This window comes from Macrotis lagotis, chromosome 1, assembly GCF_037893015.1.
Source record: "Macrotis lagotis isolate mMagLag1 chromosome 1, bilby.v1.9.chrom.fasta, whole genome shotgun sequence".
NCBI classification, from domain to species: domain Eukaryota; kingdom Metazoa; phylum Chordata; class Mammalia; order Peramelemorphia; family Peramelidae; genus Macrotis; species Macrotis lagotis.
Window position 1 is genome coordinate 664,833,072 of NC_133658.1, and position 23,516 is coordinate 664,856,587.

General features: G+C 32.1%; 1 protein-coding gene across 6 annotated transcripts in view; it reads right to left on the reverse strand.

Annotated features, from left to right (window-relative positions):
- GLS (glutaminase) overlaps positions 1-23,516 on the reverse strand; it is a 97,399-nt gene that overhangs the window by 50,818 nt on the left and 23,065 nt on the right. For 5 of the 6 annotated variants that reach the window (XM_074215482.1, XM_074215485.1, XM_074215480.1 and 2 more), the window contains exons 2-7: positions 20,228-20,324; positions 19,648-19,769; positions 16,914-17,043; positions 14,131-14,210; positions 10,205-10,368; positions 6,652-6,710 (exon numbers count right to left, since the gene is read on the reverse strand). In XM_074215482.1, coding sequence (XP_074071583.1) covers positions 6,652-6,710; positions 10,205-10,368; positions 14,131-14,210; positions 16,914-17,043; positions 19,648-19,769; positions 20,228-20,324 — 652 coding nt within the window. Of the gene's footprint in view, positions 1-812; positions 1,831-6,651; positions 6,711-10,204; positions 10,369-14,130; positions 14,211-16,913; positions 17,044-19,647; positions 19,770-20,227; positions 20,325-23,516 lie in introns of those variants that run through there. The other variant, XM_074215484.1, reaches the window with a different exon arrangement.

The window sequence follows — 23,516 nt, forward strand, 5'->3', positions numbered from 1 at the left end:
ATATCTTGGACTATTCCAGAGATTAATCATTCTGTAGAAAACTGGCTATGATGAAATGTGGCACTGAATCAAGTTCAGTTTATGGAAGATGTATTGTTTCATCTTTCTAATTCTAACATTAGAGTTATTGTAGATTTAAACAGGAAAACCCTACTAAGTTTACTGTTTTCAAGCAACCAAATGGTTTCATTTTACCTCAGAGAAGTTTACAAAGCAGTAAGTTGTAGATCTGAAACCAAACGTATTAGTTGGTGATATGCACCACAACAGAAACAATACATCTTTAGTTTTTTAAGTTTAATATAAAATAATGCAACTACATCTTTAATTTTTTAAGTTTAAAATAAAATAATGCAACTACTTTAAAAATATAATCTAAATTTTATCCTTAAAGTCATATTTTTATTATGAAAGGAAGGACAATGTATCAATATTTTACTTGTTTCAATGTATAAAAAGCCAGGTTCATTTTCCACTCTACAATGGATTGTATTTGCTGATAATCTGAGTTCCCATGTAATTGAAACTAATTCACAAGAGAATGAGGATGTGCAGTTGCACACATACAATCATTGGCAGTAAGGAATGTCATACATTGTTGTATAAAAAATAAGCACTAATCAAATTTAATTAAGTACAAAATAAAGGCAACTAGGCAATAATCATATTTTAGTCAAAACTATTTTTCCTATAAAGCCTCCATCATGAAGCATTTCATCAAAATATTGTTTCTAAAATATAGCAGAAAATACAAAATGTAGAAATGTAACTCCCCAGCTGTTCAATGAAAAATAATTAAAAGAAGAAATTACCAACTTCATTGAACTGTTGCAGCTGTCAATATATTCCATAGATCCTAATGCTGTAAAATATGTAACAACATTTAAACCACAAAAACTTTTTCAACCTTTGAAAAAGAACAAAGAACATCTCTTCTGGAAAGGTACGTCAGCATTAGTTATGGGATGTCATATGGAGAATTACTTGGTTATACATTATTATTAATAAATCAAAAATAAAACAAGTTACACTTTGGCTCTGTATGGGTAAAAATTTTTGATGTCTGGCTTTCTCTTACTTTTTATGTCATTATTTAAAATGACAAATGTAAAATTTCCTTAAACTCTAACTATAGGCACATGCCAGAGTTAAGTAATAAATCAGCAAATCAAGGGAAAAAAATTTCATTTTGTTTATACTGAACATTGGAAAAATTTTAAGTTAATAAATAGATGTCACTGTAGTATCTCACTTATGTTATCTAAAATGTATTAGGAAAGTTATTATTTAAATTTGCATCCTCTGTTATGTATAATGGAGAAACAGAAGAGACTTTGTCCAAGACCACTGAAATATCCTGAACAAAAATTCCATGCTTTGGTATGAAATTATTAGAAGTACCATTTAAATAGTATATCATAGAAAGTAAGTCCCACCTACTATTAAAATTAAATGTTCAGATCACTTGCTACCTATATTTTCCCAATAATAACTTGTAATCACTCATTTTATGCAATTTTCCCCCCATTTAAATTATAACAGATTTGCAAAATCACAACTTAGGTCTGGGATGTCTTTTAGGGAGATGGGAGCAAGGTGGTTAACTTTCTTATGTTTCAGATTAAATTTTGTATACTTAAGGAAAACATACATGCAAGTTTCATCTGAACGTGTTCATGATATACAAACACAGGTATATATAAACATATACATGAAAAATACATTTTGCATTTACTATGTTTGTGTGTATATATTATATAAACTGCATGCATGCTTTTGTGGATGCATATATATATATATATATACACATAAAATCATTCCTTAGAGGCATATACACATAAATATAAGTTTCTAAATGAATACAAAGTAGATTTACAAAGTTAAGTTTTGTATTTAATTTTAATCAGAACACATATATATTTAAAAAAATCGATGCTAAAATTTTCTCAACTTGAAAAAATTGCACTGCCAGGAATTTTTAATGTCCCATATGAATTTGATATTTTAATTAAAAATAAGAGTTTTGTATTATTCATTTAGCTCCACTTTAAAGAGTCAATGTTTATATATAAAAGGGATAAAGAATATTAATATATGCATTTCATAATGCCCTTAGAAAGATGCAATTTTAAGTTTATGTAGTCTTGATTAAACAATTCTTAACTGTACATGAAACTAAAAGTACTTGAGGAAAAAGTGAATTGGAAAAAAGAAATTCAAGAAAATCTAGCCAACTTCCTAATTAACTTCTCAAACTAAGAAAGGTAATACAGCATAGCAAAAGGCTCACTGGGCATGTAGGCCAGTCAGAAGATTTGAATGAGACTTTTTTTTTTCCTGCCTCTCACTAATCATGCAATAATAGTTCTCTAAATCCCTCTTATCTCACCTATAAAATGGGGACAGTTAAAACTTGTACTACCTACTTCTGAGAGTTACTGTGAACAACATGCATGGGAAATGAAGCACTTTGCAACTCTACAGTACTGTAAAAAGAAACTAAATTATGGAGGGAGAGTTAATTTTGTCAATTTTGAAAAGCAAAGAGATGATATAGAGTAGAACCCATTTATAACACTATAAGTTAAAGTGTTAAATCAATTATTTTAGTATACATTTTAGGAATCAATCCAAACCCGTAATATAACAAGTACTTCTAATAAATAAAGGATGTTATAAGGGGGTTTTACTACATAGTGATATGAAAAATACCATCAGGTGACTATGAAACTGCATTTACAAAGGAGCAGTTTCCACCAATTTAATATATAGGATGGTCCATTTAGAAAATCAGTTTAACTAAAAAGGGTTGTTTTTCTTCTCTAATTGTGCTAATCCAATTCTAATATCTAATGCAACAAAGTCATCCTATATATCAGGGTTTAAAAACTGATCCAGAGGACAGAGGAAGAAGAGGCATTCAGGCAAGTAGGGTGGGAGGATTATACTGAAATGATTTAATAAAATACCCATATTATCGATTTAGCTCTCTTGTTGAGAATGCCTTGAATCCAAAGATTACAGGGAAAGTTAAAGTAGATAGTACAACCACAAATAAGAAAATTACAAGTCATATCTATTGTTTTTGCTGATTATCCCTAATAAAATAAAAAAAGAGAAAAAATGATTTTGGTAAATGAATTGTTTTATCTGATACAAAACTAACCACATTACTATCAAGGAGCACAAAATGAAACAGACTAACTCTTTACCAAGTCCAATGTATCTACAAATATGCTCTGAAGTCATAAATAACCTTAAAACTAGGTTAACACAAGCACATCTAAAAAGGATATAGCTATAATGATAAAATCCTAGTTCAATTTTTGTGATATGCTTAAGGGCACCTGCAAAATAAAGGAAAACTCCAATATTTTTTGCTAAATTTCAAAGTATTTATCTTGTTACTTTTTAAGCCTAAATTAACATTTTAAATAAGGTAACATCAGAAATAATGAAAAAAAAATCTTGAGATTCCTGGAGTAAAAAGTAACATAACAAGACTAAGCAACTCCCTTTTAACTTGTAACAGGAAAAGCAGGAGAAGTTGACAACTGTGTTCCAAGTTTCTTTTGATAACTGTTGCCCCTTTCCCCACCAAGTTGTTTACATAGTATGCTTATAAATTCAAACTAGATCCTTACCAAAAAGGAAATGAGTATAAAATTTTTAAAAGATTAATTTTGTCATAAATGAGAGCATCTTCTTTCAAACTCTCTTGCTTTTCCAATTCACTTAAAACCAAGCAAAGACATGTGAGATCAAATGAAATAAGACTACATTAAAGTGTAATAATGACCATAGTGACCAACTATTACCCCCCCAAAAAGAAAAGTAACTGTAACACCTTTAAAAACTTAATGATGTGAATTTTAAGTGCAAGATTACATTTGTTTTTAAAAAGGTATTTACCTATGTAAGCTTTGTTTTAAATTTTTAAAAATTGGAGTTTTCCTATAAGCTTAGTAGTTAAGTATATATGCAACAGGTTCCTTCTGTCCAAATTCTCCTCTTTCCACAATCTGCTAATCCTTTTGAACAATTCCTTTGCCTCTTCCCCCATTTCCTGAGATCACCACCAATCCTACAAGGAAAAAATATCAATACTACAAAAGTGTAATCTAAAGAGTCATATGTAAGACTCCACACCTTTAAATTTTTGAAGCAACATAAGGGAATATGGAACAAAGAGTACTAAACGAAAGTCCAAAATTAAGAAGATTCACAAATAAAGGTTTTAAATTTTTATAAAATATATTATCTAAGAGTGGAAAAAATAAGCTAATTCACAAGTCATGCTAACAGAAAATACTGAAGCTTTTTGATATTTTGTTTCAAAAGATAGTTTGTTTCAAAATGCTTCTCTTACAAACTATATACATGGAAAAAGTAATCTTAAAGCACATTTATCACTATTAATGACCGATTATTACATCTGTATAAATTACAATTCCCTAAGCAATTTGCCCACATACTTTTTTAATTCCACTGAATTAAATTCCCTTTGAATGTTCATGATTTTAAAGATTATATTCTGTTTTTTAAGAAAGCAACTCCTAAATTCATATAAAGTAATTAAGGTATTTAGCTCAAAATCACCCATATTCAAGAAAAAGTAGACATACTCATGGCACCAAAATGGATGTAGGAGGCCCAGTCTTGTCCCTTTACAAACAAACAAAAAAAAAAACCTAGCTTCCTAATTAAATTCACTTAAATTTGAATAGTCTCATAAATTGTGATGTTCTGACTAAAATCATAGGACCTCAGAGAACCACGAAAGTTTTTCCAGCTTTATGACTCTGACTTCAATTTGAAAATACCATAGTCTAAAATTATACAACAGGTCACATCCTACAAGTATAAAATAATTTTCTGTAAAACCTCTGAATTCTTCTTCAAACAGACACCATGAAAACATTAACTAAATTCTTAGGTAACAATTTTACTATAATAACCTATTTTTAATGTTAAGGGCTTTTCTCTAAAATAGCCTTCACAACTTAACTATTCTACTGAAATATAGTTCTAATTAACTAAAACATTAATAGTAAGTAGAACTTAATATTAAAAAGACCTTATTTTAGGTACATTTTCTATAAAACCAGCTAAGCAAAATTCTTTTTTAGACTATTTAGAATCAAGGCTTTTTAATACTATAAGACTTTATAATTATTTCTTCTTTTGTTTTTAAATATTCATAACTGAAACAATTTAATCTATTCAGGTCAGAGTCCAGTGCCAATAAATAATGAAATGATAGAGAAATATGGTAATCAAGCATGTAATCAAGTATGTAATTGCTACATGCAAAACTTCCAAATTAGGTAAAACCCGAAAATCATTAAATAAAGGTAAATTCAGCAGTCTTTTAACAATAATTTGCATAAATTCTACATTAGGGTGCTATATGAGTCTCTAATGTTTTGGTCATCAAACATGCAACAGTTTATCTCTAATTTGGGTTAATAATTCTAATTTTAAGAGATCATAAGTCCAACTTTTGATCAAGTCTCATTTTAGATAGGCTATTTAAAATGTTAAAGACTTTTATTTCACTATAAAGTAGAAGGTTTTTACGGCACACAAAACAGCATTAACAATTGTGAGTACTCACATAACGCAATGTCTCTTTTTAGTATGGTAATTAGGAATAATATGCATAAAACTAAATTTGTTACAAGGATCTTTTCCCTCCCAAGAAACTAAAAGAGGAAGAGCAGGGCATAATTCTAGTGTTTAATCTAAAAATGACTAGGTTGACGTTTTACAATTTGAAAGTAAAGGGCATAACTTAAGCTAAATTTTTTTTCATGTAATCAAAGCAAAATAATTCTATACCCCATTCATAGCAATGCATCCAACAAGAGTCACATGATTAGGACTTACTTCTAAGTTCAGATATACAAATGGATTTTTGATCAAAAAGTTCCAAAGTTAAATGACAGGAGCTTAGTACAAATGGAAATTCAAACAACTTATACACAATTATAAATGGAAATTAATTTTAAATATTTTTAACTTAATGATGTGGCTTACAATTACTTATAGAAATCAATCTCAAAAAACAATTTTTTTAATTTTAAAATTTTAAAATCTATATTCATAATTGGACATATAATGTCACTATACTATGGAAAAGTGAAGCAGATGAAATATATTAAAGCACAATTATAATTCCTACTTACAAGCCTGGGAAAATTGAAAAACCCTACTAAATAGATGCACTTTGGCATTAATGGAAATTTGTCACATATTAACTTAAGACAAAAACATCATCGTAAAGAACTATACCCCTACCCAAAGCTACTCCTGCTATGTAAAATCCAAACGGAAGAGCAAGTGTGATGTCAGAACATAAAGGGAAAAATATATTTCAAGTTGAGTCTTTGCTATTATATTCTGAAGGAACTAATAGGAAATTACCTTTTTTTATAGAAGATTCCTTTAAAAAATTTCCTAGAGACATTTGTGTATTATTTATATTTAAAAATGAAACTCTTAACACTTCAAAATACTTACTCTATAAATGTTAAAGTTAAAAAATTACAAACTATTTGATTTCATAGCTATGGAAAACAATGAATTCTTTTTAATAGGTTATAAATACTGAAAATAAAAGCAAAGGAAAAAGAAATGTCAACATTTTACCTTTATTAATGAAGTTACAACAATTGCTCCAGCATTCACCATAGGATTATGAGGCTTATCTATGAAATATAAAAACATAGTATTATCTAAAATGCCTACTGCTTGAAGGACAAATCTTTAGTGGACAAAATGAATATACTTCCCAAAACAGTATTATTTGGTATTCTTTGAATGTACACTGAGATCTGAACAAATGAAATTAGTATTTCAGAAATTCTTAGAATATAAGATTTCTGACCCCTTCTCCAGTTACCATAAGTTTCAAACAGAGAAACAAGATTCTTGGAGGAAATCTGCATTTATACATTAGAAACTAATCTAACTTTCTACCTCCTCATTTAAACACTAAATATTATTCAGTCATGTCTGATTCATTGTGATCCCATTTAGGATTTTCTTGGCAAAGATACTAAAGTGATTTCCCATTTCCTTCTCCAACTCATTTTACAAATAAGAAACTGAGGCAATAGGCCTAAGTGATTTGCCAAGGGTCACATAGCTAAGTTAATTGTCTGAAGTCAGATTTGAAAAACACTAATCACAGGAAGGCAATATTAATTGGAAAATGAAAGCAAAACAGTATTTGAATAGAGATATGAACTCAGAGGATCTTGTTTGAAATCTTAGCACAGCCACTTTGTTACTTACTATGAGGTCAATTTAATCTCTGTGAACCTCAGTTTCCTTAATCTGTAAAAATGCAAGATCTGGGGGCGGCTAGGTGGCGTAGTGGATAAAGCACCGGCCCTGGAGTCAGGAGTACCTGGGTTCAAATCCGGTCTCAGACACTTAATAATTACCTAGCTGTGTGGCCATGGGCAAGCCACTTAACCCCGTTTGCCTTACAACCCCCCCCCAAAAAAAATGCAAGATCTGAGAGAGATGGCAATTACATGATCCTATGAAACACTCAAACCTTATCCTTAAGTCAGACAGGTTTGTCTTCTGATCAGGGACAAACCAGGATAACTTCGGGTTATACATGGGAAGATAACCAATTTAGTAGTTCCCTCAAACTATTATTCTTCATCTGGCACTGTTACCCACTCCCTTCCTTTGAAAAGTAATTCATGTTTATTCTATACTTTTAAAGTTTAAAGTACTTTATTTAAAAACCTTGCAGAAGGTAGATATCATAATTTCTATTTTATGGGTAAGAAACCAAAAGCTCAGGGAACTTGTCTGATTTACCTATGGTGGTTGTGAAGTTTTAGAAATGGTTCTCAAACCAAAATCTTCTGGCTCCAAAGACCAGTACTCTTTTTAGAGTACACCATGACACTTAATACCTACCTTCCAAATTCCACTCTAATATCAAGTGAACCAATTGTTTGAGACACAAAGAGAGTCATCATGGACCCAAACTGGCATGTAAGACTCAGAAATAAAACTCCCCTGATACTCAATTGTCATGACAGTGGATAAAAGACTAGCTTTGGGATCAGGGAAGATTTAAGTTCAAGTTCTGTTTCTGACACATACCAAATGTTTTTCCTTCCCCCCCTTCAACAAAGTAAAGCATTATTTCATTAAGTTGGTATCAAAATGAAAAACAAAACATTGTTACAAGTCCAGAACAGCTAAGTTACTGAAATTTTAACTTCCCCAGAAAGTTTACGAACAGTGAAAATTAATAACATAGTCTTTAAAGCCCTCAAGTGCAGCACCCCATGGGCTTGTATTTAGATCTGAAGTCTCAACTTTTTTCCCATTGACTTGTGTCTGGTGTTTCCAAAGAGTATTCCTAATCCCATTTTATGGAGAAATAATCTCATCTCCACTGAACAGCTGGCCAACAAACCAGGCAATAAAAGCTGTTTGAATTTGTATCTCAGGAGGTTGTCTAGAGGTAAAGTAAAAAGTTACAGGTAAGTTGCTAACCTGAATTAACAGCAAAAGTACAAATTTAGATACATAATGCCAGTGTTTTATGTGTTGGCTAATCTATGTCACTGTAACAAAGAATGTATTTTGCTTCTCAGGTAAATCCCATGATTCTTAAGCAAATAAAGTAGGTATCTGATAATTATTTACAACTTGATCAAACTGCTATGATATATATAATATACATACACACACACATATATGTACTATAATATCTTTTTAACTAGTATTATTAAAAAGTAATGTGAATCAACAGAAAACATGCTGTATTTGGACTTGGAGAACCTGGCTTTGAATCCTGGCTCCATGTAATTTTTGGGTGATTCCATGAACTTTCGACTCTTGAGCCCCAGATTCCTCCTATAAAATGAAGGGGGGCTGGATCAAGTAGACCCTCAGATTCTTCAACTTTAAAATGGGGATAATATTAACACCTACCTCTCAGAACTGTTTTAACATTATTCAATTTAGATCTGGATTTAAAATACACCTTAAGGGGGGGAAGGAAGATGAAAGGGTAAGGGAACAAGTATTTATTAAGTGAATTAAATACTGCTATGTGTGCTTTGTAAAGTATTACCTCTTCCGAGCACTTTGGCAATTCCTATTTATTTCTCATGAAGTCAAGAAGAACAAAGTTATTTACTTTTTCATAAAACAGCCCTTCAATTAAATCAAAATAACTATTATTTTCCCCCTGAATTTTTCCTTCTCTAGGCTATAAAGGCACGATCTCACGGTCTTTTGCCCTCCACTAAACATTCCCCAATTTATCCTTGATGTTTCTATACTGTGGCATCCAAAACTAAAACACAAAATCCTAAAATCTTACAGGGCAGAATATAGTGAACAATTATTCCTCTAGCCTGAAAACTTTGTCTCCTAATGCCATTTATGATTGCAATAGCTTTCTTTTTTTAAATTTTTTCCCCCTGATTTTATTTAAGGCAATGGGGTTAAATGACTTGCCCAAGGTCACACAGCTTTATAATTAAGTGCCTGAGGCCAAATTTGAACTCAGGTCCTCCTGACTCCAGGGCTGATGCTCCCTCCATCCTGAGCCACCTAGCAGCTGCCCCTGCAGTAGCTTTCTTGGTAGCCATAATACATTGCTGATATATATTCAACTCATCCACTAAAAAAAAAAAAAATCTTTCCCAAATGGAATTAATAACTAGTATCCAATTTTTCACTTTGCAAATGGTGAGGTTTGATTTTCTAAGTGAAGTATAAGCTAAAGAAGGTATGGATAAATAAGCAAAGCAGCTGACCAATAACTGGAGATTTTAGTGGTTTATAAGTTCAATATGAAGAAAAACAGTAAAACTTTAAAGAGTCAATATTTTTAGTTGTACTTTTATAATAATATAGTATCAGATTACTTGCTGTCAAGGGGAGAGGGAAGGAAGGGAGGGAGAAAAATGTGGAGCTCAAAAAAAAAAAAAACAAATGTTGAAAACTATCTTGACATGAACCTGGAAAAAAAATTTAACATAATTAAAATAAAATAAAAATTAAAAAAAAGAGTTGATGTTTCAATCTATCCTTTTTACTTAAGGGATTTTAAGGTGTAATAGCTTTGAATTACTTCTTAAAAAGATAGGTTATGACTACTTAGAATTATGTAGAAAAATGAAAATTTATCATTCCTTTGTTATGTGATCCTTACCATCTTCATTCAGGAAGAGTTTGTTGAATCTTAATCCACTGGGCTCTTTTCCAACATATCGATGCACGTATTCTGTTCCAAGATCATTTACAGCAATGGCATATTTCAAGGGCTTCACACAAGACTGAAGACAAAAGGGGACTTTGGTATCTCCAATGGAATGCCTTTTATAAAACATATAAAAAAGTAAGTAACAGCAACCAAAAAAAAGATGCAATAGCATAATTGTTACATCTCTTTATATTCATTATGATTTAAAAGACCAAACTTTCTCTTTATAACAATTATGAATCTTAAGGAATAACTATGAGAAACAAGTTCATTTTTCAAAAGCAATACATATATATATGTATACATATGTATACATATATATATATATGAGAGAGAGGCAAAATCTTATTTACTCAAGAAAGGGAAGCATGACAACTAGATCATATGATCATATACATTAGAGGCAAGAGATAGTAATTTTGTCTTTGGGCAAATTTTTTGTTAAAAAAAAATACCATGACCTAAGAGGAAGTCACTAAAGTAGTAGTGGTTTATCAACTGCTCAAAAATTATAAAGCTCTGAGAATTCCTTTTTTAAGAACAATACAATTTTTAATATAATTTTTAACTCTGTCCATCTATTTCTTTTTCAAGTCAATGAAAGAAAATAGTTTCAGATGACTTTGAAGTTAGCACTAAGGATACAAGAGGAGACTATACCACTGGCTATACTGACTTTCATGCATTTTACATGAGAAATAGTAGAAGTAGGGATAACATTGTAAAACTAGAAGGAATATGGAATGGAGAGTAGATCCTAGAATAAAATTCTAGTCATTTTACCAAAAGCAGTTTTTTAACCATGACCAAAATATGTATACAAGAAGTTCAATTATTAATTTTGACCAAAAAAAATCACAAAGGTTTGAAACAAAGACTGTATTTACATATTCAGTTTTTAAAAAAATATTATTAATATGTTTTTTACATTAAACCCTAATTTCCCATTTATCTTTCTCCCTACTCCCCTATCATTACAAAAAAAAAGAAAAAAGAGGGGAGGGGAGGGGAGGGGAGGGGAGGGGCAGCTAGATGGCATAGTGGATATAGAGCATAGAGCACTGGCCCTGGGGTCAGGAGTTCAAATCCAGCCTCAGACACTTAATAATTACCTAGCTGTGTGGCCTTGGGCAAGCCACTTGCAAAATCCCTTAAAAAGGGGGGGGGGGGAGAATATCAGAAAAAATGATTAAATAGCCCCCCCCAATCTGTTAATATAGGCAATGCTCCATAGGTATGGATCTACCATTTCTGCAAAGGCAGAGCAGAGGTAGAGAGAAAAAAGATTTTTATCCAACTATTCTTTGAAGTCTGTTCTTTGCAATTTTGTAATATTCATTTTCAGTTGTTTTGTGATAGTTAATCTTTATATTTACATTGTTAGTGTGTATATTTTTGGCTTTGCAAACTTCCAATTTTTATCAGTTCTGGTTAACAGTGGACTGTTTCTCTGTATTTACATATTTGCTCTTTCTTAAAAGAACAATAATTTTATATTAATGTACCACAACTTTTTAATCTTTTTTTTTAAGGTTTTTCCAAGGCAAATGGGTTAAGTGGCTTGCCCAAGGCCACACCAGCTAGGTAATTATTAAGCATCTGAGACCAGATTTGAACTCAGGTACTCCTGACTCCAGGGCCAGTGCTCTATCCACTGTGCCACCTAGCTGCCCCACTTTAATCTTTTATAATTGATGAACATATACTTTTGCTTCCAGTTCTTTGCTACCATAAAAAGTGCTGCCATAAATATTTTGGTGTATATAGAAATTTTTATCAATGACGACCTTGTAGTATATGCTTAGCAGAAGAATCTCTAGATCAAATGATCTGGACACTTTAACCACCTTATTTACACCATTCCAGAATGGCTGTACCAATTCACATCTCCACCACCAGCGTTCTTGGAGGACAGAGATAAAGGAAAAGTGGATTTCATTTATGTCAAAAGTCAGTAAGATAACATAATTTCATGAAATATTTGCAGCAACTAGAATGATATAAACAAAGACTACCATGAAGATAATTGTGACTTCTGTGTAAACTTCTGTCATAGGGAATGAAGATAATGAAATCCTAGGATAAATTTAACAAGATCTTCCAAATCAATTCTAAAGATATCATGAACACTTTCTATCTAAAGATGGGCACAGGAGAGGATGATAAAAATAATATTGGAGAATAGGGCTCATGACTGAAAAATGAAGGAGACCAACGACTTACAACCTACTCAAAACCTTCTTGCTTATATTAAATCTCAGTCAATAAAGTAATTTATCAAGCACTCCTTTGACAGGTCCCTTGCTAGAAGACAGTGATACAAAAGCAAAAATGAAACAGTCCTTGCCCTTCAAGAAGTTTGCCTTCTATTAGAGGAGAGAACATACATACATACATACATACATACATATATATATATATATATATATATATATATATATATATATATTACTGTGAATAAAAAAAAAAAAAGCAAAGTATAAGCATAGGAATACAAATGAAAAAGGTAAGACAGTGTTGCCCTCAAGGAGCTTTCTAATACAAAGTTGTGTACAGGGAAAGGCTTACAATTGTTAAGTTTTGGGGACAGTGAGGGAGAAGACAGTAAAAGTTAACACAATCCATTAAGAACAACAGTAGAGTTGATGCAATTTAGGATTCATGGTTCTAGAAATAAGTGGGGAAGGAAATTCTCAAGAAGGGCAGAGAGGAATGCATGTGAGATCAGGAATCTAGAGAAAAGGTTAAGTAAAGAATGTTTGAGGATCTCTTGGTAGGGCACCTAGAGAAGCAAGACACCAAGAGGGAAAAATTTCTAAGATTAGCTATGTGAGCTTTATATATTTTATTAGATCTACTCCTAAACTTTTAAAAAATTCTTTTAAGTTCTCCATCACACACAAAAAAATCCTTCCCACAAAAGAAAAAGATACAAGTAAATGTTTAATAAGATAAATTGATTTAAACAATACATTATGATAATAAATGTGAGTCTAAACTAATGAAATAAGAAATTCAACACAGAGAACATGATTGTATGTATTTGTTGATTCATTCACTAAAGCTTATTCAGATACATAATACTATTAAGCTCACCACTCAAGAAGACCAACTAGGACACTAAAAATGACTACCAGACAATGAACAAACTATTAGAAAAAAAAAGTAATTTCTCAAAAAAAAAAGCAATGGCATCATATTTCAAAATGAAATGTTGTTTTCTTTCAATACCTAAATTGAAAAAGAACACAGAACCTCCAGATACTGAGACCTTGATTTAAATTCCCTGAATTCCCAAAGGAAGCTTCTTCAAACTGTATGAAATCCTCAGTTTGGCTGGTAGTGAATAAAGCTTTCATTCCATATATCCAAGTGAAAGCATTAGTTTCTCCAAAACTATGATTTATAGTATGAATGTGGATTCCTCAAATTTGTTTAAGACATCCTCACAAGGTCTAAGTAACACATCTTAAATATACAGTTAATATGTATACCATATAAATTGTTTTTACTCCACAAATACAAACACAAAACTGAGAATGATCAGAACACATATGTACACTTATTCAAACGTAAGATTTATTTAAGGGCAAATTAAAATATATCAACTTATATTAATGCAAATATCCAATGTAGAAACAGACTACTTTTTTTGCTTCTGAAACAGAAGTCACTCTTAAAATTATCAGGTTCAATCTTTAATGATTTTATTTTCACAATGGCCAAAAATGAACCCACGTTGATGACCATACTTTGTGAGAAATTCAGTCAGTAACAGTATATTTCCTTTTTCCATTTAAACACCAACATACTTTTAAAGTATCAAATGCAAAGTATCAAATGCTCACTGAAGTAATATTTTCTAATAAACTCACCTTTGTCCATCCACTGTACACACTGACACTCCCCACAAATCTGGACTGAATTTGGCCAGTTGAGGGATATAATCAGCAACCTGAACCAATAAATTGGCAAAGAATGAGAAGTTGTTAGTAAGACTCAAAAATGTAAAGTAATAATGCTGGCAAATAATATGCAAATTCTGCAACAATGAACACCTTGTCTTTTAATAGAAACACTCTTTCCCAGGTTTAACAGGTGTCTATCTCCTTTCATATAGTAGCTGTAGTTATTTTGAAAATATTTCTAAGGTTGGAACCCAAGATAGCAGAGTAACAGTAAGAGTGAACTCCATCCCCTTATAATCCCTTCCCCCCCTTAAAACTCCAAAAAGAGCTAGAAAACATGCCAAACTGATCCTGACTGAAAAATCCAAGGGGAGAATCAAAATAAACATTTTTCCATCTCAAGTCAGTATAAGGAGACAGAGAAGGAAACACAGAGAATGCAACATTTGGCCAAAAGTCCACTATATGGAATGTTCTAGCACAGAGAGAGGCGTGCACCAGGACAAGAAGAGATCTTAATACAGGAGAGGGAGAAACTTGCACAGGATGCAGAAATAAGCACCAACTGACAGCTGTTATTCACTACCCAGTTCCCAGTATAGATCCAGAATGGATCCTGGTGAGGGGGAAAAGTGGACCTTTAATATAAAAGGAGATTCCCAAGAATTGCTGATGAAAAGACCAGAGCTGCATAGAAACTAAGACATCAAGAGAAACATAAAAAGGTAAACATGAATAACTAAACAAAGAACAACAGTTCAACTCTAATATAGCAAGCTGACAAATGTGTCCCTTCTAAACACTAAAATCAGTATGTCATAGAGAGTCAAATTAGATGGGAAGTGTGGAAAACAAAATTATGTCTTGATAATCCTAAAAGAAGAATAACAAAAAGAGAAGAAAAATATGCAGGAGGGTAAAGAGAGAAAGGCTAAGGAAATTTATCTCATAACCACAGGTTATTAAAAAGAGAGAAAGAGACTAAGTGACTCACATTTGAACTTCACTTTCCCCTGAACTAGTAAAAGGAGGGGAGATCACATACAAACATATACACATGCACACACAGATACATTTCACTTAACTGGAATATAGGAAAGGGGAAAATGAAGAAAGGAAAATAAGAGAAAAGTGATTAGTTCGAAGAAAAAAGCAAACTTTTTTTGTAGTGGCAAAAAATTAGAAACTGAGAGAGTGCCCATAAATTTAGAAATGGTTGAACAAGTTATAGTAAATAAATGTGATAGAATTCTAATCTAAGAAGAATTACTTACTGTATTGTAAGAAATTACAAAGGGAGCAGTTTCAGAGAAACCTGGGGTGACTTGTATGATATATATAATATAGAGTGAAGAGAATAGAACCAGGAAAACCATTTATATGACAACACTGAAAAGACAACCAGCTTTGAAAGACTTAGTAAATAACTCGTAACAGCATGACCAAGCATGATTCCAGAGATTCATCACGAAACCTTTTCCCACCTCTTGACAGAAAAACTCAAAAGTAAGATTTTTTTTTCCTTTTTCTTTCTTTCTTTTGGTCATGAGCATTGTTTTTAACAGGGTGCTTGTTTTTCTTTCCTTCTCAATTGGGGGTGGGAGTGAAGGAAGTTTTCAGTGACTAAAAAAACTGAAAAAGTCAAAAGAATCAAAAAGACTACTTCTTAAACTTGAGATCTAAGCAATGTCCTCATTCCCTAAGCATTCTTCTATCCCTACCTTTCAAACCACACCAAGCTTATTAAGATCAGAGGATTTTTCTTCTCCACATCTCTTAAGGAAAAATGACATAATATGATATAAGCATTTGTTTATTTAGTATGACAAGTACATTAAAGTGCTGGAAATACAAATAAGAGAGTAGAAAGAATAAATGAAAACAGGAGTTAAGGATTGATAAATGGAACATAGTTTAAGAACATATCCTAAAGTTACCACTTAAGTCATAACCTACAATTAAAACAAAATTAGATTTCTCAGTAAGATTGATTGCATTAAGAATCTAATGGAAGGGGCGGCTAGGTGGCGCAGTGGATAGAGCACTGACCCTGGAGTCAGGAGTACCCAAGTTCAAATCCGGCCTCAAGACACTCAGACACTTAATAATTACCTAGCTCTGTGGCCTTGGGCAAGCCACGTAACCCCAATGCCTTGGCAAAAAAAAAAGAATCTAATGCATTACTTTGCAATACAAGCATTATTAAATCAAGTGTTAAACGTTATAGAACTACTATTAACGTGAAGAATTTAATATAGTAATCAATTAAAGGCAGTATTAAGCAGCTAATAGAGATTATCTAATAGAGAAACAAAAAGACCTAGTTCAAGTCCTATTTCTGATGCATTTTAGATTAACTTACTTTTCAATGCACCAAACAACAAAGTGCTACCCTATAATACTAGAAAGACTTTCTTTCCACAGTTACATTTTATATTTTAAAAATTCCTTTATTTGTTCAAAATATGTACAGCTCAAAAAAATCAATTATGAAACTGCGTTTTAGAAATTTCCAATAAAATAATTTAAATTATCAAAGTAAAAAAAAAACACCATTATCCTCATTACTTGGAAATCATTTGGAAAAGCCAAGAGGGGGTAAGGACATGTGATACAGTTCAGAGTGAGGGAGATCTCAATCTGAATTTTTAAAAAGTATAAAGATATAATAAACACTAAGTAAAGTCTTCTTCACCTAACTTTTTGCCTTTATAATAAATCATAATTTTCTGTGTTTATCTGTAGCTTACCTTTCCTCCAGACTGTTTTTTAGCACTTTCATACAATTCATCAATGTGTGAGGTAAATGACATAAAGTCTGGAATGACAAACTTTCTCCTAAAGGCCTGTGTAAGCAGTACAATGTTGCTTTGAACACATCTGTGGAATAGAAAAAAAAATTGGTAATGCTTTGTTCCTACTACTAGAGTATTAATAAAAATATAGTACTTTAATTCATTCTTTCATGTTTATTTTCATTTCATGTACTCATGTGAAAATACATTTTTAAAGTTTTAGAATTATACAAGAAGATAAAAATGACTATTCAAAATAAAACATTCGGCATATGAGAAAGCCATTTAATATAGTTTCTTGTTTCCAAGAGGAAAACCATTCTTACACTTTCAGATCTTGGATCAATGTATTTTTAGCTAGGTGACTTTGGAATGGTGGACTTTATTATTTCAAAAATTAATGAATTTTAGAAAAATCTAGAAAAAATCATTCATTTCCAACATAAATTGGCTTTTGATTTAAATGAGTTTATTCCATTAAACCTCAAACTTAAAATGTCTTTTAAAAAACCCTCAATTTCTAAGGAAAGACAAAATTATAGAAGAAAAAAACTTACAGATCAAGTTTTTAAAAAAGGACTTATTTTAATGGTTTAACTTTACTAAAATGCTTTGCAGAAAGATTTAGTAATGATTTAAAAAAGAAGGGAAAGTTAAGAAGTATCACAGAATAGGGAGTACAACTTCTAATTAGCACATTCAAGACAACATGTTCGCATAACCTTTCAGAAAAGTTTTATAAATAGGTCACATAGGTTGTGCATGATCCTCTGCTTATTTTCTCACTATTACTCCCTACATTCTGTACCAAAGTCAGTTTGATAGTAACTCATGGCTAAAAGTTAACTAAGAAATGGCAAATAGCAATTGCTTTCCCTCTTCCCTATCCCTCTGATAAATAACAATTATTTAGGGTTAAGAATCAACCAAAAAAATAAAGATTTGCTTGTCTTAAAGAGTCATATCAGTTAATCACTTAGGCATCTGGCATGTATCACATGTTACAAAAACTGCAATTTGGCTTATTATCATTACTAAACACTAGATTTTTACATTCTCAAGCCAACTGTATATGAATTAAGAAATTAAGAACTGAAAAGAGTCAACCATCTTTTTATACAGATTTAAAGTTCTGGTTATTTTTACTAAAATTCTTCTATTTTTTTTAATTTAAAAAGTAAAATTTAAATTTATATTTTATCAGCTAAACTTCAAAGGTTTGATGATGTTTTGGTGAAGAGGATGTCCTACAATAGTATAACAATGTTTCCAAATATCCTGAATTGGATCTCCACTTTCTTATAGTTCAAAAAATTTATTTTAATTACAGTTAGTAAATAAATTTTCACTTGTGAATCAATGGAATTTATATTTCCTTCATGATATAAATCTATAAATCTTATCTTATTTTTAAGAAGTGATATCACAAAATTTTTTAATGAAATTAAAACTTTTGATCTATTTGGTACTTTTAAATTAATTTCTTTTGGTAGGGAAAAACAGTAAATAACCAATTGTTTTTTTCTTACGCTATTTTTATTTTATTTTCATAAAATCTTACTCTAGCACAACAAACAACATGTTCACTCTCTTCTATTCTTGAAATCCTGATCAAAACACCTTTCTCTGTGGATATAAAATTATAACTGAAAACAGAACATAGCACAGGATTGGCTATAAGAAAGATAAGTACCACACTAAGTTAACAGAAAAACTATCTGCAATTTCCAGCTCACCAGCTAGATGTATGACTATAGGCACAGTTCTCTTATTCTTAAAATGGGAAAAATCAGCCTTTCCCTACACAGGAGCATTGTGAGAATCAAATAAATGTTGTAAAGTCAATTATATTTCTCAAAATCCCCAGAAACCAAAGCATGTTGAAATAAGTGTTACACATGTGTAATGTACATTTCTGGCTAATGTACATTTCTGGCACTCAGTTAAACTTAAGGAAAAAAAAATTCCTGTTCAAGTCAACCATCTGCACAAAGCAATTCTAGGGCTTCAAAATTCTAAGTGATACTCATAAAACTAGGTTTCACAAACTACCCAGTTCCCACATATGGAATAATAGAGAAACCTCCAGGGTAAAGAGAATCTATGACTACCCCAAGTATATCATTCCTGTAAATTGTAAGATTTTAGAACAGTGTAAGTTAGTCTCAAAGGAGTTATTCAATAATGAATGTCCCTGCATCCTTAACACTTTGATCCTTTTTAGAAATATATCATCCAGTAAGTAATTTCACAAAAAACAGAACTAAAACATTTTTAGTGGACATTAAAGATAGGAATAACCAAAATGTACAACGATGTATTATTACAAACCAAGCTATCATACAAACTAGTCAGACTTCTTCATATGCTCAGATATTCAAGACTATGGATCCTTCCTGAAATCTGGTTATTACTATGGGACAAAATTATGAGGATAAAAGATAAAACAGATCTGGAAAGTTGGAATAGGAAGACTTTCTTATGTTCTAAATCAATTCAATTTCCAAGTACTATAAATAAAATTTTTTTATGCTTTTTTGCTTTTCTTGCTATTTCTCTAAAATGAGATTTCCTATCTATTTTTAGTTATATAAAAGCATAATATTTAAAAAATGCCATTTCAAAAACTTTTATGTAGTTAACTATATGTAGCACAATAAGTTGCTCAAAGTTTTGATCAATTTTTTACTTTTTAAAAAGATCTTTGTCTAGCATGACACCATCTGATGTTGTCTGAAGAGTTAACCTCAACATATCCATACACTCCTTCAACCTGGGATCAGAAGTTCGCAATCCTGTAGATTTCAGTGCCTGTTTAAACAACAACAACAAAAGAAACTGTAAATAGACATCCCAGATAATTTATTTGCACATGCATTCTTGGGGGGGGGGGTGGCAAGGCAATGGGGCGGTTAAGTGACTTGCCCAAGATCACATAGCTAGTAAGAATCAAGTGTCTGAGGTAAAATTTGAACTCAGATCCACCCAACTCCAGCTAACCCCTCATTTTTATTTCTATATATAAAAATGCCTTCATTTGTTATTTTTTTCTTAAAGTGTGTTAATGTCACTGTTAAAAAATTTCTGTATAATTTTTCATAGTTTGATTTTTTTGCTTTATTGATTATTTGAACAAGCTAAGAAAATCATGAAAAGAATTTACATGAAATATGTAATAGGGAACTGTTAGAATTCACATGCACATGGCCTTTAAAACATTTCAGATACTTGGAGAGTGGGGAGGAAGAGGATGGGAGAAGAAAACTCACAGTAATGAATTTATGAACTGGTATTTTTTCTTGTCCTTCTGCAATGGTATAGAACAGCAAATCCTCCAAGCTAGGGAGAAGACCCTGTTTGATCTTACTGGAAAAAAAAAAAGCGGGGGTGGGGGAGGGAGAGAATATTTGAGTAGCTTGTCAAATATACAGTATTTCTAATGTCAAAACTAAATTTTGGTCATTTTTTATTCAAAACACTGAACCAATTTGTAAATCAGCTATGCAGTATCTTCATAAAATAACAATAACCAAAAATTAAATCAGTAATAAAAAGATTAAAAAAACACTAAAAATTGGACTATATCCTCCACACCATATTCTATTAATGTGCAATATGATGTCAAATTTTTAAATTTGGATTTTAACACTATTTTAACACTCAACCATCTGTCCCAGTTGAAAACTAAACCACAGCTGCATTTATAACATCATCTGTAAACCTACTGAGCAAATATTCAGTTATGAGTAAGCACCACATGCTGGTAGGCATTTGTAAACAAAAAAAATTACTTTATAAAGTTAACTAACATTTTGGAAGACTTTGGGAAGATACGAAATAGTAGCTGATTTGAACACAAAGTTGGACCTATAAAGAAAACGTTTTGATCATCTAATGTCTAGTGGATTTCAAAATGGATATTCCAAAGACATCTCAAATTCAACATGTCCAAAACTGAACTTATCTTCTCTCTGGATTACCCGCCCCAGCCCAATCTTACCCATTTCTCCAGAATATTTGTTTCTATCAAAAACACCAGCAGTCAGTATTTCTTAAAACACCTATTATATGTTAGGTACTATGCTAAAAATTGGGGACACAAAAGAAAGGTAAGACAGTCCCTGTTTACCATGGAGCTCAAAATCTAATGGGGGAACAAAGTAAATAACTGTACAGAAGACAAACTATATAGGATAAACTGAAAATAATCTAACAGAAATAAGGTATTAGAATTAAGAGGGGATCAAAAAAGGCTTCCTGTAGAAGATAGGATTTATTGGGATCTGGAAGAAAGTTGGGGAAATCAAGATGCGGCATTGAGGAAAGTGAGCATACCATACATGAAGGTCATTCAGTGAAAATGCCCAGGATCATAAGACAGAGGGTCTTCTTTCCTGTCCAAGTAATAACAAGGTGGCTAATGTCTCGAGGTCAAAGAATACCACCATTCTGCCTAATCATCCAGGTTTCTAACACTGGTATTACCCATGACTCTTGCCTTTAACTCATTCCATACATCGATGTCAGTTGTACCATTGCACTTTCACTTCACCTCTGGTATCTGATTCCTTTTCAGTCACATCTTAGTTCAGACCATCATTATCTCTTGTATAGACTATTCCAATAACCTTCTAATTTCAGCTCCCTGCCTTCAATTATTCTCCATTCAGTTGCCAAAGATATTTCCCCTAAGTGTAAATCTAACCTTGTTAATAGTAGGAATGATGCTCTACTAGAATTCTAACTCCCCAATGACTATAGGATCAAATATAAATAAACTCTTGTTTCCCCGTTTTGCTTTATTTGGGGGGTAGAAGGGAGAGCAGCAGGCAGAAGACTGAGTTTCCCTATTTTGTCCAGGCTGCAAGGCGCAGCAGCCATTCAAAAAGATCTACTTGTGATTGGCACAGATGCTTTCTCCAGCTGCTTCTGATGCTGGCAAGGTCACTTTTTCTTAGACCATCTTGTGGCCCCAGGATCCCAGAAGTTCACCAGTTGGTACTGGATTTAGGCCAGACACCCACTGGGCTTCAGCATACTGCATCTTAGAACTAGAGGTCTAGAGATCCACAAGCATCGGCCCACCCCAGAAGCCAGGACTGCACACGTCCCTCATCACAACTGGTCCTCTGTTTTAACTTTTCTAGTTACTACCCAGTCCCAGGCCAGCTTTCTAATAGATTTACCATGCTCCAACCCCTAACATCTTCCTTTCATGCTCATGTCATTCCACATACCAGCACTTCCTTCTCACCTCTAACACAAAAATCCCACCCTTCCTTCAAGATAGCTCAAGTACCACTTCCCACATGAAGTCTTTCTGAGATCCATGGCTGCCAGTTGTCCCCCAAACTACACTGCATTTAACTACATAATGACATGTCTATTTTCTTTACATTTCCATTAATAAAATGTATACTCCTCAAGGAGTTGAATTGCTTTATTCTTTCTACACAGTAGATAATTAATACCTGTTGAATTTTTGTACACCGGAACTCTAACATTGGTTTTAATGAATCCAAATTTGTCAATGCTTTTATAAACTTGTAAAAATAAAAAAAATTAAGACCAGTGGCAATATATGCATGCAGTTTTGCAGCATATTTATCAATGGCTTGTGATAGAAGCAATATCTAACTCCTCCTCGTACATAAATTAGTCTAGTTTTTCCTTAAAAAAGTAACTCTGGCCCATCCGTGGGACTTGGTAGTCAGGGGACTAATGGTACAAACTTGAGTATAAAGCAGCCGGCAGAGCTCCAGAGGCTCTCAAGATCATAAAGGAGAGAGCTTCACTGAAGGAACCTGCTTGAGCTGTCTTATCACTGTTGAATATTCTTTCTCTGCTTTGGCTAAATAAATCTCTTTTTTGTTAACTGTGGAATGACTAACAGATGTCTCTTCATCTCACCAACATGAACAAGAAAGAAAGCAGACTGGTCATGAAGTGAGACTGAGAGAAAACAGGGAGGCAATGAGCATTTTTCCTGGAGAGATGTCAAAATATTCAGATGAAGGCTTCAAAAGCAAAGCTCTTCTAAGGAGAATTAATCAGAAAAGAATCACAAAAGATAAAAAGATTTCTAAAACCTACATAAATTGATACAGGATTAACAGACTGACCTAGAAAGGGGATTGTAGGACACCTAAAACCAAGTCCTTTGATTAACAGATGAGGAAAATGAGAGGTACTTTAATAGATTTGACGTTGAGTAAGACTCAAATTCCATTAAGTATCTAAGTATATGGATTAAATTCCAAGAATTATAAATATAAATGCAATTACAACAATAATAAAATTCCTATAACCTCAATTAATTAGAAAGTTGAGAGAATAAGAGATGAATAGTCTTAACCAGTAAATAAATATTTCCAATTATTATTAAAAATCTTTTAAAAGTAGGCACTCTTCCTCAGGCAAGATTGACCCTTCAGGTTTTCAATCTCAACATTCATGATTATTGCAAAGTACTAGAAACATAAATTGTATAGACTACTGAACTACTTACTGCTTCCCCAAAGCACCATCATCACCTCTTGGTATGAAAATAGCAACAGA